Here is a 15,693-nt window from a genome sequence, read left to right as displayed (position 1 = left end):
TTTCATATCAGCCTCTTTCCATTTCTCTAATTTTTGCTTTTTCTTCTTTACCCAAAAATTATACTCCCATACAAGGTCAAGAGAAAGGTGCAAGAGGTGAAAAAGAGGGCAAATGAGAGAGTATCATTAAATTTTAGGGAGAAGAAAAAGATGTTCTGGAAGGAGGTAAATAAAGTGTGTAAGACAAGGGAGCAAATGGGAACTTCAGTGAAGGGCACAAATGGGGAGGTGATAACAAGTAGTGGTGATGTGAGAAAGAGATGGAGTGAGTATTTTGAAGGTTTGTTGAATGTGTTTGATGATAGAGTGGCAGATATAGGGTGTTTTGGTCGAGGTGGTGTGCAAAGTGAGAGGGTTAGGGAAAATGATTTGGTAAACAGAGAAGAGGTAGTAAAAGCTTTGTGGAAGATGAAAGCCGGCAAGGCAGCAGGTTTGGATGGTATTGCAGTAGAATTTATTAAAAAAGGGGGTGACTGTATTATTGATTGGTTGGTAAGGTTATTTAATGTATGTATGACTCATGGTGAGGTGCCTGAGGATTGGCGGAATGTGTGCATAGTGCCATTGTACAAAGGCAAAGGGGATAAGAGTGAGTGCTCAAATTTCAGAGGTATAAGTTTGTTGAGTATTCCTGGTAAATTATATGGGAGGGTATTGATTGAGAGGGTGAAGGCATGTACAGAGCATCAGATTGGGGAAGAGCAGTGTGGTTTCAGAAGTGGTAGAGGATGTGTGGATCAGGTGTTTGCTTTGAAGAATGTATGTGAGAAATACTTAGAAAAGCAAATGGATTTGTATGTAGCATTTATGGATCTGGAGAAGGCATATGATAGAGTTGATAGAGATGCTCTGTGGAAGGTATTAAGAATATATGGTGTGGGAGGCAAGTTGTTAGAAGCAGTGAAAAGTTTTTATCGAGGTTGTAAGGCATGTGTACGTGTAGGAAGAGAGGAAAGTGATTGGTTCTCAGTGAATGTAGGTTTGCGGCAGGGATATGTGATGTCTCCATGGTTGTTTAATTTGTTTATGGATGGGGTTGTTAGGGAGGTAAATGCAAGAGTTTTGGAAAGAGGGGCAAGTATGAAGTCTGTTGGGGATGAGAGAGCTTGGGAAGTGAGTCAGTTGTTGTTCGCTGATGATACAGCGCTGGTGGCTGATTCATGTGAGAAACTGCAGAAGCTGGTGACTGAGTTTGGTAAAGTGTGTGGAAGAAGAAAGTTAAGAGTAAATGTGAATAAGAGCAAGGTTATTAGGTACAGTAGGGTTGAGGGTCAAGTCAATTGGGAGGTGAGTTTGAATGGAGAAAAACTGGAGGAAGTGAAGTGTTTTAGATATCTGGGAGTGGATCTAGCAGCGGATGGAAGCGGAAGTGGATCATAGGGTGGGGGAGGGGGCGAAAACTCTGGGGGCCTTGAAGAATGTGTGGAAGTCGAGAACATTATCTCGGAAAGCAAAAATGGGTATGTTTGAAGGAATAGTGGTTCCAACAATGTTGTATGGTTGCGAGGCGTGGGCTATGGATAGAGTTGTGCGCAGGAGGATGGATTTGCTGGAAATGAGATGTTTGAGGACAATGTGTGGTGTGTGGTGGTTTGATCGAGTGAGTAACATAAGGGTAAGAGAGATGTTTGGAAATAAAAAGAGCGTGGTTGAGAGAGCAGAAGAGGGTGTTTTTGAAGTGGTTTGGGCACATGGAGAGGATGAGTGAGGAAAGATTGACCAAGAGGATATATGTGTCGGAGGTGGAGGGAGCAAGGAGAAGAGGGAGACCAAATTGGAGGTGGAAAGATGAAGTGAAAAAGATTTTGTGTGATCGGGGCCTGAACATGCAGGAGGGTGAAAGGAGTGCAAGGAATAGAGTGAATTGGAGCGATGTGGTATACCGGGGTTGACGTGCTGTCAGTGGATTGAATCAAGGCATGTGAAGCGTCTGGGGTAAACCATGGAAAGCTGTGTAGGTATGTATATTTGCGTGTGTGGACGTATGTATATACATGTGTATGGGGGGGGGGTTGGGCCATTTCTTTCGTCTGTTTCCTTGCGCTACCTCACAAACGCGGGAGACAGCGACAAAGTATAAAAAAAAAAAAAAAAAAAAAAATTTACTCTAATTCTGTGACCTCATTATGGGTTAGATATGCAAATCACTGATCTCTTAAGTATCCAGCTTAATTTTTATTTTATCAAGTAGATAGTGAAGAAATATTATTTAGTACATTCTGAACAGATTCTTAATTGCTTATCCAAAATATATATATTTCAGGGTGTCAGAGGGCAGTAGAGGCCAGGTTGATGGGGATCGCATAGGGGCATCATGGAGTGCAGCATTCAGCAGGCTAGTATCTTCATGGGGCTCATTAGCTCCCTATGTGGCCACTCTTGCAAGTCAGAGTAAGTTGTTTCTAAGCACATCTATGTAGTATTGAGGCAAGTGAGTGGATTGTTGAGGAAAACTTATATTACAGTGACCTTTATTGTGATCCTTATTTGTTTTTCCATGGCATAGAATTTAACAGCTGATATGCTGCTCAATGTAAGATTAAGAGGCATGATTAACACTGTGATCAGGATATATATAGATATAGCTGTTTTTGTTTACACATTGATCCTAAGTTTTGTCTTTCATTAAAATTTAAGATCTTTCTCCCCTTTTATGCAATGACAATGATATGGATGAATTTACATACTTTGTTGGTGATTAGTAGATTTGTATGTTGAGGAATGAATACATTACTTGGACCCCTATTTTGCATAGCATGAACAGTCTATAGGTGACCTTAATCTAATACAGTGTACAGGTAATAAAAAGAATTTGAAAAGCATAATAAAGGGATAAAAGTACCTAGAAGTATGCTTGTAGAACTGGAATAATAAAACTACAGGAAGAGAGCATCCCTGCATGATATTTCCCCTGAAATGGAGATGTTCTGTGAGTAAAACATTGAATGCAACCACTCTTCCCCTTTCCCCTTAAATGAATATATTATTTATTATTCATTATACTTTGTTGCAGTCTACCGCGTTAACGAGGTAGCGCAAGGAAACAGATGAAAGAATGGCCCAACCCACCCACGTACACTTAGGAAAGCTTATAAACATAAAGGCAAAGTGCATTTCAGTGGGAAACCCTCCCCTTGTTGTATTTCAATTTCTAAAAGAAGAAAAGCAGGGAGCGCTCATCCTTTTTGAAGGCTCAGATTTAGGTGTCTGAATGTGTGTGGATGTTACAAAGATGAGAAGAAATGAGAGATAGGTAGTATGTTTGAGGAAAGAAACCTGGATGTTCTGGCTCTGAGTGAAACGAAGCTCAAAAGTAAAGGGGAAGAATGGTTTGGAAATGGCTTGGGAGTAAAGTCAGGGGTTGGCGAGAGGACAAAAGCTAAGGAAGGAGTATCACTAATCCTGAAGAAGGAGTTGTGTGAGCATGTGGTAATGTAAGAAAGTGAATTCTGGACTAATGTGGATAAAACTTAAAGTGGATTGCAAGAGATGGACCCGGTCATGAGAAGAAAGATCACAAGAGGCAAGTGTTTTGAGAGTTGCCAAGTGAGTGTGTTAGCAGTTTTGGTGCACAAGACTGGTTATTAATGATGAGTGATTTGAAGGTGAGTAATGTGGCAGTTGAGGGTATAATTGGTAGTTATGGGTTATTCATTGTTGTGAATGGAAATGAAGAGCTTGTGGAATTGTGTGCTGAAAAGAGAATGGTGATTGGGAATACATGGTTTAAAAAGAGAGATATACACAAGTACAGGTTGTTACTCTAGTCTGGCACTTATTAGTCTTGTAACTCTCATGGTCTAGCACGTTTTGAATTTGCCACCAATAGTTTGTTGATCTGCCACCAGGGCAGCGCTGTTTGCAGTGCTAAGGCGCCAAAATCTGTTTACACTGTAGCGGAGCTAATCAACAGTCCTGTTGATTTCTTATATTCAGTTTTTTGCTGAAAATGAAAGCCAGAGAAGTTTAAAGTTTTGGAAAACTTGGAAGGGAGCTAGGAGTAGAGAATTAGACATTGCACTTATAAAGTGGTTTAAGCTCCCTCATAATGAAGATGTGAGCATTTCTAGGGAGATGCTAATTGAACAGGCTAAAGTTTTTCATAGAGAACTAAAGGTAGACTATGACTGTGAATGTTAGCAAGGGTGTTTACACAAGTTTAAATGGAGATGGAATTTCAGTGCATAGTGTTTGTGGTGAAAAGCATAGTGCTGACACGGAAGCTTGCAGTGTAAGGTCATATCAAAAGAATGGATTAAAACTTCAATTCTCTTTTAAACAACCAACAGCAATATGTGCTGGTTGAGAATGATGCAGCATGGGCTGGCTGCCTTGACAGTAACATCAAAACAACAATATTAACAAGAGTTGACCAAAGCCAACTACCAACCTATGGTTGTTCGTTACATTAACTACTCATCACAAAGCTGTGACAAATTTTGTGGAAGAATTTGCTCAGCTAGTGGCAGTGGAAAACTTAGCCGCAGAACAAGTGTATAATGCTGACGAATCTGGCCTGTATTGGCGTCATATGCCACGAAAAACCCTCACCCAAGACATTGAGGAGTCTCCATCTGGGGGTATTTCTGCTTGTTTGGAGGCATACATGGTTGTATTATTTCCTGGTTTAAGTTTTGTTCTACCTTTGATAACACAGCAATATGTGTGTGAAATGAGCTGGCAAGACAGGGTTCCCTTTGGGGTCAATTTCTGTTTCCTGGCATATTCTGTGGTCCGGCAATGGCCAGATTTCAAGGTTGCCAAATTTAAGAGGTTCAACCTGTTTACGTATGTGAGTAGGAGAGATGGTCACTGGGCATTATCAGATTACTTTTTGATTGATAGCCCTGTAAAAGAGACTATTGGATGTAAATGTGCTTGGAGGTGCAGCATTTGGGATGTCTGATCACTATCTTGTGGAAGCAAAGGTGTATATTTGTAGAAGTTTTCAAAAAATGAGAATGTCAGGGAAAAGAATGTTGAGAGTAAATGAGCTTGAAAAGGAGACTTGTGTGAAGAAATACCAGGATAGATTAAGAGTACAATGGCAAAAGGTTGGAGCAAATGAAGTGGTGGGAGTGGATGAAGAATGGGATGTATTTAGGGAAGGAAAGCAGTGATGACATTTGCAAGAGATGCATGTGTCATGAGGAAGATGGGAGGTGGGTAGATTAGAAAGGGTAGTGAGTGTTGGGATGAAGAAGCAGAGTTGCTAGTGAAAGAGAAAAGAAAAGCATTTTGGCAATACTTACAAGAAAGGAGTGCAGATGATAGGGAGATGTATAAGAGAAAGTGGCAGGAGGTCAAGAGGAAAGTGCAAGGGTTGAAAAACAGGGCAAATAAGAGTTGAGACGAGAGAGTATTGTTGAACTTTAGAGAGAATAAAAAGATGTTTTGGAAGGAGGTGAATGATGTGTGAAAGACAAGAGAACAAATGGGATCATTGGTGAAGGGGGCAAGGAGGAAAGTTATAACAGGTAGTGATGGAGTGAGGAGGAGATGGAGTGAGTATTTTGAAGGATTAATGGATGTGTTTGATGATGGAGTAGCAGATTTAGGGTGTTTTAGTCGGGGTGGTGTGTGGAGTGAGAGAATCAGGAAGAATGACAGGAGTGGATGGTATTGTAATTGAAATTATTAAGAAAGGGGGTGAATGTGTTGTTGATTGGTTGGTAAGAATGTTCAATATATGTATGGATCAGGGTGAAGTGCCTGAGGGCTGGCAGAATGCATGTATAGTGCCACTATGCAGAGGCAAAGGGGATAAAGGTGAGTGTTCACACTACAGAGGCATAAGTTGAGTATTCCTGGAAAATCGTATGAGAAGGTATTGATTGAGAGGGTGAAGGCATGTACAGAGCATGAGATTGGGGAGGAGTAGTGTGGTTTCAGAAGTAGTGGAGGATGTGTAGTTCAAGTATTTGCTTTGAAGAATGTGTGTGAAAAATACTTAGAAAAAAGATGGATTTGTATGTGGCATATATAGATGTGGAGAATGCATATGATAGGGTTGATAGAGATGCTTTGTGGAAGTTATGAGGAATAAATAGTGTGGGAGGAAAGCTGCTAGAAGCGGTGAAAAGTTTTTATCAAGGGTGCAAGGCATGTGTGCAAGTAAGAGGCAAGGAGAGTGATTGGTTCTCAGTGAAGGTTGGTCTGCAGCAGGGGTGTGTGATGTCCCTATTGTATGTAAGATTCTGGAGGAACTTACGAGAAAGCAAGTGGATGACTCTCTGTGGCGAAGAAATTACCTAAGTTGGGGACATCATGGTTTAAGGTAAAGAAAATCATTGAAGAAAAGGGCTGGGTGGTTGGACTATTTGTCTGTAGTTAGCCAGAAAGCATTTGATATGATACTGCATGAGATGCTTATTAAGAAGCTTGATCACCAGGCAGGAATAAGGGGAAAGCTCCTTTGATGGATCGAAGATTATTTCACTAGGGAGGAAGAAAGGAAATTTGTAAGAGAAGCCAATAAAGGAAGCTAATATACATGATTTAGTACTTGTATCCCAGGAAATCTTGGTAGCTGATACTTGTGTTGTAGAACATCTGGGTACTTTGACCATAATATGGTCAGGTTCGATGTATCAAAACCAGCCCCCAAAAAAACCAGTATTATTATCCCTAACTTAAAAAGGACAGATTTTAATGGGTTACACAATGCATTAGTCTCACCTTTGTTAGTTCATGATCAGAGATATCATGGTCCATTTGTAAGCATCAGTTTATGCACCAACACGACACATTCATTTCCGTCCACACAGGCACTATGAAATCAGCAAAAAACATGAATGGTACTCCCTATATATTGCAACTGCTATATGGTGTAGAAATAAACTCTGCAAGCTTAGGAAGTCAGACAATGATAGGCAGAAACCTTGAGATTCTTAGCACCCATGACTAGGGGTCATGGATTTGTTGGACACTCACATGATTATATTTAAGAATTATTGTGTAGGCAGGAGGTGCCAAGAGAACTAATGTGAAGAAAATAAGTGAGGTTTGAATAGGTGTAAGGTGCTTGTAAGAAGATAGCAGGACTAGTCCAGTAATCCCATTTTAATGAGACAGAAAGTAAGATCAGCAATCCTAACGTGGAGAGTTAAAGATGGTTCAGAGCTCCACTTAAATGCTCCTCAGTCAGGAGATATGGTCTTACTTGTTTTGCTCTAGAGGGATACATGATAGTAAGGAGGGAAAGAAAGGGGTGAATTGGCCCACGTGACAAAAAGAAAAAAGCCTAGATATTCAAGAAATAGTAGAGGATAGTCAATTCAAACGTTACACAGTGGGAATAGGAACTGTAGTGATGAAGTGCATCGTGATGTTATATAATCCTTCAACAAATTATAACTACAGAACAGAAATACTGTCATAACGGTGAAGGAATCATCTGGATGGAACATGAAACAGTAAAACACATACAGATGTTAAAGTGTTGATAATGGGATTTCAGTAATGATATAGACTGAGGACTTTAGGTCCTCATGGTGATAGGGAGTCATGGAGAGAAATTTTTGTAGTGTATACTGGAAAATTTCATACACCAGTATGTCATTGAGCATACTACAATAAGAGGGACTGGTACACCATCATTCCTAGACTTTGTATTCACTCATACTAGCATGGATATTGAGAATGTTGTATGTGATACATCTATTGGAAATAACCATATAATCCAAAAGTTTGAATATGGGGTAATTGAGAACATTAAAAGAGCAGAGGCACGACAGCACATAAAGAGGAGACATAAATGCAGTAACCACACTAACCTGAACAATTTCTGGCTTGACATAGATTAAAGAATGGGTATTCAGTAGCCAGGAAGCAGGGCTTTGTGATGAGAGGTTCTGTGAAAATTGTAATGAAGGAATGGAAACTTGATTACCTCAAGCCTCAAATAGAGGGGGAACAGTAAGAAAGAGCTTTGAGAAGTGCAGTGGTGAAGATGTAGACTGTACTCCAGCCACCTAACATTTGCAAGGTATAAGAGAGTAAGAAGTAAGTTTAGCAGAATAAGAAAAGAGGAACAAAGAAACTGTGAAGATAATATAGTGGACAAGCCAGGAGGAAAACCAGACATTTCCGTAAATACATCAGGAATCATTTGTCCGTTAAAGAGCAGATAATCAGGCTAAGGGATTTGGAGTAAAGAATTGTAGTGGATGATATAAGGATATGCAAGGAAATGAATATCAACTCCAAAAGTATTTTCACTGTGGAAGACACTGTATCCCCACCACCAGGAAGATGGAATGAGAAGTAGGTTTTAGAAATCATGATATTAACAGAAAGTTAAAAGGACATGACCCATACAAGGTTCAAGGGTCTGAAGAAATTCACCATGTGCTGAAGATTTGTGTAAATACACTGGATAGATACTGTTCAAGAGCTCACTGAAGAGAGGCAAAGTGCCAAGGGAGTGAAAGATTAATGTCTTACCTTTTTTAAGAAAGGAAACTGGCATCAGGTGTTGAACTACAGACTAGTTTCACAAACAATTGTGGTGTGCAAGGTTATGTAAAAGATTATTAGAAAACAAATGGATGACTTCCTTCAGATAAGGGACAGCATGGTTTTAGGTAAGATCATGTGTAACAAACTTACATTTTAGAGTTCTACAAGAGAGTGAGCTCAGTTGTAGACAAAAGGGAAAGCCAGGTGGATTTTTTGTATCTGAGCAGGCCAGAAAATTCTCTCTCTCTCTCCCTCTCTCCCTCTCTCCCTCTCTCCCTCTCTCTCCCTCTCTCTCCCTCTCTCTCTCCCTCTCTCTCTCCCTCTCTCTCTCCCTCTCTCTCTCCCTCTCTCTCTCCCCCTCTCTCCCCCCCTCTCTCTCCCTCTCTCTCTCCTCTCTCTCTCTCCTCTCTCTCTCTCCCTCTCTCTCTCCCTCTCTCTCTCCCTCTCTCTCTCCCTCTCCCTCTCTCTCTCTCTCTCTCTCTCTCTCTCTCTCTCTCTCTCTCTCTCTCTCTCTCTCTCTCTCTGTGTGTGTGTGTGGACAAAAGTCCACATCAAGGCTCTGCCTAATAGAAAAGACAAGGGTAAGTATATACAAATTCTAGAGGTAGTGAAAAACATATCTTTTAACATGTGCCAGGTCATAGCTATTGGGGAAGACGTAAGGTAGAGACTTCCAAAGCTTCAATCTGTAGGGAAAGAGGCTGTTATCAAAATGGCCCACCCTTGAGTTGCTGATGGCCACTCAATAATCAGGTGACACAGCAGCTTGCCGAGTATTATTTGGTCTTGCTTGTGGTGTGGGCACACACAAGTAGCCAGCTCTCAGGAGCTAAAACCAAAGTAATACATGTAAAAGAGGGAAAGTGAACCAACATTGTGGCATAGGTCAAGAGCATCAAGCTTGGAAGTTATCCTGCGACAGTTTGTACAATGGAGTGTTTACCTTGTCATAGCATGGGAGGCTGATTAAGCAGCTGGATCATCTGGCAGGGAGAACATGGAAACTCTTTCAGTGGGTAGATTAGCTCAGTGGGAAGGAACAGAGTATTCCTACCTGAATATGTTTGCTGGTGGTGCAGAGATCATGTGGAAAGTGAAAAGTGGAGAGGATTGCATCACTTACAAGGAGACCTAAACAGGCTTCAAAGTTGCTCTGATACTTGGTTGATTAAATTCAACCTGAACTATGTAAAGTAATGATGATGGGACAGAGTGAAAGAAGACCGGTGTAATTATTATTGATTAGGAAAGAAGCTTCAAGAAGGACTTTGAAGTCATCATCATCCCAAATCTGTCACCAAAGACCCACATGACAGGAACAGTTAATGAGTCAAACTGTTTGCTGTTAAACATGAGAATAGCTTTCAATTATATGGATAAGGAAATATTTTGCAAGCTCTTCATATCTTACATAACCCCAAAACCAGAATATGCTTTTCATATTTGGTCACCGCACATAAGAAGCAAAAACATTTGATGAGGTGTTTCAAAGGTGGGCAACAAAGATGAAACCAGAATTAAGAAAGCTGAGTTACAGGTAGAAGCTAGTGGCTTTAAATTTGGAAGTGAGAAGGGTGAGGGAAGACTTGATTACAATCATTATTTTTTTCTTTAAACCAATGATGTGGACAGTGAACAGTATGTTGAGCAACCTGAGGACATGATATGAAATTGAGCAAGAAACTTGCTAAAAACGATATAAAGAAGTACTTTTAAAGTATTAAAGTGGTGGATGATTGGAATAGAATAACTGAGTACATTGTCAATGTAGACAGCATACATAGATTAAGAAATTGTTTAGTAGTAGAGAATGTTCAAGAGATAGGGCCCACAAGTGTAAAAGTTCCTCCCTGTACAATGCAGTTAGGTAATTGCAGGTAGATAATTGCACATGAAAAGCAACAAAAGTGTTCCCTGAATTAAAAGAACTGAGTCACAGAAAAAGGCTATAGACTTTAGATTTGAAGAGAGAAGAATTGGGGGTGACATGAGCACAACTTTTAAATTTTTGAATCACATAGATGGAGATGATGAACAGTTCTTTGAAAGATGTAGGGATAGAACAGCCAGAGGACATAGCGTGAAATTAGACCAGAAACTTGTTAGGAAGAAAAAGTACTTATGTAGTTTAAGGTTGGAGGATGAATGGAATAAAATGATAGGACATAGTTAATACACACAGCACACGTATATTAAGAAGCCCTATGATAGAGAATGTTCAAGAGATGGCTCCTCACAAGTGTAAAATTACATCCCCATAAAGCACATTTAGGTAACTATGCTGGTGCCAGAATTAAGAAAGCTGAGTTACAGTGGAAGGCTATTGGCTTTAAATTTGCTTACCTTGGAAGAGAGAATGGTGAGGGGTGATCATATCACAGTGTGTAAGATCTGAAAATAGTTTGATGATGTAGCCAGGGTACAGTTCTTCAAGGGATTTAGGGGTAGAGCACACAGATGACTTATCATGAATTTAAGGAAGAAACTCGTAAAAAGGAAATGTGAGGAAGTACTTTTAAAGCATAAGAGTGGTGGATGAATGGAATGAAATGACTGATGACATGGTCAGTGCAGGCATCATTTAGAAATTTAAGAAATTGTTTAATAAAGAATTTTCAAGAGACATGAAACTTAGGTAATTATGCACATCGACATAGTAGATGAAATGAATTATGAGGGATGGAGTATGATATTCAGGGAAGGTGTACCTTAAAAATGATAGACAAGAGTAAGAAAAAAATTGATGAAAGCATACAGAAGGCAAAACCCACTGTAGAAATAGAAAGACCAGAGATACATGTCACTTATGAAAGCAGACCTGGAAGGTTAGACAGGAAGAGAGTAGGTCAGCATGTGGTATATTAAAATGCAGATGTTTGTGGAAAGTGTTTAAGAAATGGAGTTCGAAAATAGATATACTCTTCTTTGATCTGGTAAATCTCTCGGTCAGAATGTATGAATAAATCAACGAATGTTTAGGATGCTTGTCAGTTGATACATTGTGCATGCAGTGTTGTCTAAATGTAGTATTTCAATACAGGTACATCAAATTCCAGCCTACCTCCAAGTGCCCAGGGACGTGTCATATCCATGTTAAGCGACCGTCTCACCAACCTCAGTGCTGCCCTTAAAGGTAATCACAAGTATTTTTCTATAAGAATCAGCAAAAGTGCATTCATTATTTATGTGTGATGCTGGACTCTGCTTGCATGTGGTTCCCTTGGGAATGGAGTCACCCTTAGCATGGCTATATAATCGGGAATATGGTCTCATTAAAGGACATTTTACACCAAAGAAGTCCATCATTTTTCTGCTACTGGAATTAATACAGCCTTTGAGCTGCAGGAGGTCCTGTAAAGGGGTTCTGGGGTAACAACAGGCCTTTCAAGAAAAGGATCCTGGGATATTATGAATAATATTTATTTTTTTTATTTTGCTTTGTCGCTGTCTCCTGCGTTAGCGAGGTAGCGCAAGGAAACAGACGAAAGAATGGCTCAACCCACCCACATACACATGTATGTACACACACGTCCACACACGCAAATATACATACCTATACATCTCAACGTACACATATATATACACACACAGACATATACATATATACACATGTACATAATTCATACTGTCTGCCTTTATTTATTCCCATCGCCACCTCGCCATACATGGAATAACAACCCCCTCCCCCCTCATGTGTGTGAGGTAGCGCTAGGAGAAGACAACAAAGGCCACATTCGTTCACACTCAGTCTCTAGCTGTCATGTAATAATGCACCGAAACCACAGCTCCCTTTCGACATCCAGGCCCCACACAACTTTCCATGGTTTACCCCAGACGCTTCACATGCCCTGGTTCAATCCATTGACAGCACGTCGGCCCTGGTATGCCACATCGTTCCAATTCACTCTATTCCTTGCACGCCTTTCACCCTCCTGCATGTTCAGGCCCCGATCACTCAAAATCTTTTTTGCTCCATCTTTCCACCTCCAATTTGGTCTCCCACTTCTATATATAAATTGATATATATATATATATATATATATATATATATATATATATATATATATATATATATATATGGATCAGGTGTTTGCTTTGAAGAATGTATGTGAGAAATACTTAGAAAAGCAAATGGATTTGTATGTAGCATTTATGGATCTGGAGAAGGCATATGATAGAGTTGATAGAGATGCTCTGTGGAAGGTATTAAGAATATATGGTGTGGGAGGAAAGTTGTTAGAAGCAGTGAAAAGTTTTTATCGAGGATGTAAGGCATGTGTACGTGTAGGAAGAGAGGAAAGTGATTGGTTCTCAGTGAATGTAGGTTTGCGGCAGGGGTGTGTGATGTCTCCATGGTTGTTTAATTTGTTTATGGATGGGGTTGTTAGGGAGGTAAATGCAAGAATTTTGGAAAGAGGGGCAAGTATGAAGTCTGTTGGGGATGAGAGAGCTTGGGAAGTGAGTCAGTTGTTGTTCGCTGATGATACAGCGCTGGTGGCTGATTCATGTGAGAAACTGCAGAAGCTGGTGACTGAGATTGGTAAAGTGTGTGGAAGAAGAAAGTTAAGAGTAAATGTGAATAAGAGCAAGGTTATTAGGTACAGTAGGGTTGAGGGTCAAGTCAATTGGGAGGTGAGTTTGAATGGAGAAAAACTGGAGGAAGTGAAGTGCTTTAGATATCTGGGAGTGGATCTGGCAGCGGATGGAACCATGGAAGCGGAAGTGGATCATAGGGTGGGGGAGGGGGCGAAAATTCTGGGGGCCTTGAAGAATGTGTGGAAGTCGAGAACATTATCTCGGAAAGCAAAAATGGGTATGTTTGAAGGAATAGTGGTTCCAACAATGTTGTATGGTTGCGAGGCGTGGGCTATGGATAGAGTTGTGCGCAGGAGGATGGATGTGCTGGAAATGAGATGTTTGAGGACAATGTGTGGTGTGAGGTGGTTTGATCGAGTGAGTAACGTAAGGGTAAGAGAGATGTGTGGAAATAAAAAGAGCGTGGTTGAGAGAGCAGAAGAGGGTGTTTTGAAGTGGTTTGGGCACATGGAGAGAATGAGTGAGGAAAGATTGACCAAGAGGATATATGTGTCGGAGGTGGAGGGAACGAGGAGAAGAGGGAGACCAAATAGGAGGTGGAAAGATGGAGTGAAAAAGATTTTGTGTGATCGGGGCCTGAACATGCAGGAGGGTGAAAGGAGGGCAAGGAATAGAGTGAATTGGAGCGATGTGGTATACCGGGGTTGACGTGCTGTCAGTGGATTGAATCAAGGCATGTGAAGCGTCTGGGGTAAACCATGGAAAGCTGTGTAGGTATGTATATTTGCGTGTGTGGACGTATGTATATACATGTGTATGGGGGGGGGTTGGGCCATTTCTTTCGTCTGTTTCCTTGCGCTACCTCGCAAACGCAGGAGACAGCGACAAAGTATAAAATATATATATATATATATATATATATATATATATATATTTTTTTTTTTTTTTTTTTTTTTTTTATACTTTGTCGCTGTATATATATATATATATACATATATATATATATATATATATAAAACATTTATCGCTGGGGATAGGGGAGAAAGATTACTTCCCGCGCATTCCTCACATGTCGTAGAAGGCAACTAAAGCGGACGGGAGTGGGGGGCTAGAAACCCTCCCCTCCTTGTATTTTAACTTTCTACAAGGGGAAACAGAAGAAGGAGTCACGTGGGGAGTGCTCATCCTCTTCGAAGGCTCAGATTAGGGTGTCTAAATGTGTGTGGATGTAACCAAGATGAGAAAAAAGGAGAGATAGGTAGTATTTTTGAGGAAAGGAACCTAGATGTTTTGGCTCTGAGTGAAACGAATCTTAGGGGTAAAGGGGAAGAGTGGTTTGGGAATGTCTTGGGAGTAAAGTTAGGGGTTAGTGAGAGGACAAGAGCAAGGGAAGGAGTAGCACTACTCCTGAAACAGGAGTTGTGGGAGTATGTGATAGAGTGTAAGAAAGTAAACTCTTGATTGATATGGGTAAAACTGAAAGTGGATGGAGAGAGATGGGTGATTATTGGTGCATATGCACCTGGGCATGAGAAGAAAGATCATGAGAGGCAAGGGATGTGGGAGCAGCTGAGTGAGTGTGTTAGTAGTTTTGATGCACGAGACCGGGTTATAGTGATGGGTGATTTGAATGCAAAGGTAAGTAATGTGACAGTTGAGGAAATAATTGGTGTACATGGGGTGTTCAGTGTTGTAAATGGAAATGGTGAAGAGCGTGTAGATTTATGTGCTGAAAAGGAACTGGTGATTGGGAATACCTGGATTAAAAAGAGAGATATACATAAGTATACGTATGTAAGTAGGAGAGATGGCCAGAGAGCATTATTGGATTATGTCTTAATTGATAGGCGTGTGAAAGGGAGACTTTTGGATGTTAATGTGCTGAGAGATGCAGCTGGAGGGATGTCTGATCATTATCTTGTGGAGGCGAAGGTGAAGATTTGTAGAGGTTTTCAGAAAAGAAGAGAGAATGTTGGGGTGAAGAGAGTGGTGAGAGTAAGTGAGCTTGGGAAGGAGACTTGTGTGAGGAAGTACCAGGAGAGACTGAGTACAGAATGGAAAAAGGTGAGAACAAAGGACGCAAGGGGAGTGAGGGAGGATTGGGATGTATTTAGGGAAGCAGTGATGGCTTGCACAAAAGATGCTTGTGGCATTAGAGGCATGGGAGGTGGGTAGATTAGAAAGGGGAGTGAATGGTGGGATGAAGAAGTAAGATCATCAGTAAAAGAGAAGAGAGAGGCATTTGGATGATTTTTGCAGGGAAATAATGCAATTGAGTGGGAGATATATAAAAGAAAGAGGCAGGAGGTGAAGAGAAAGGTGCAAAAGGTAAAAAAGAGGTCAAATGAGAGTTGGGGTGAGAGAGTATCATTAGATTTTAGGGAGAATAAAAAGATGTATCCCCCCCCTTTTAGAAGGTTAAAATACAAGGAGGGGAGGGTTTCTGGCCCCCCGCTCCCGTCCCCTTTAGTCGCCTTCTACGACACGTGAGGAATGCGTGGGAAGTATTCTTAATCCCCTATCCCCAGGGATAAATGCAAATGCAAATGAGTGGGAGAAGTATAAAAGAAAGAGGCAGGAGGTCAAGAGAAAGGTGCAAGAGGTGAAAAAAAGGGCAAATGAGAGTTGGGGTGAGAGAGTATCATTAAATTTCAGGGAGAATAAAAAGATGTTTTGGAAGGAGGTAAATAAAGTGTG

General features: G+C 40.7%; 1 protein-coding gene across 3 annotated transcripts in view; it reads left to right on the top strand.

The window, feature by feature from the left end:
- LOC139751400 (protein phosphatase 1 regulatory subunit 21) overlaps window positions 1–15,693 on the top strand; it is a 321,946-nt gene that overhangs the window by 180,156 nt on the left and 126,097 nt on the right. For all 3 annotated transcript variants that reach the window (XM_071666786.1, XM_071666784.1, XM_071666785.1), the window contains exons 9-10: window positions 2,264–2,391; window positions 11,501–11,593. In XM_071666786.1, the coding sequence (XP_071522887.1) occupies window positions 2,264–2,391; window positions 11,501–11,593 (221 nt within the window). The remainder of the gene's footprint in view (window positions 1–2,263; window positions 2,392–11,500; window positions 11,594–15,693) is intronic.

This window comes from Panulirus ornatus, chromosome 11 (assembly GCF_036320965.1).
Source record: "Panulirus ornatus isolate Po-2019 chromosome 11, ASM3632096v1, whole genome shotgun sequence".
Classification (NCBI taxonomy): domain Eukaryota; kingdom Metazoa; phylum Arthropoda; class Malacostraca; order Decapoda; family Palinuridae; genus Panulirus; species Panulirus ornatus.
This window is presented reverse-complemented; position numbering and strand designations above follow the sequence as displayed.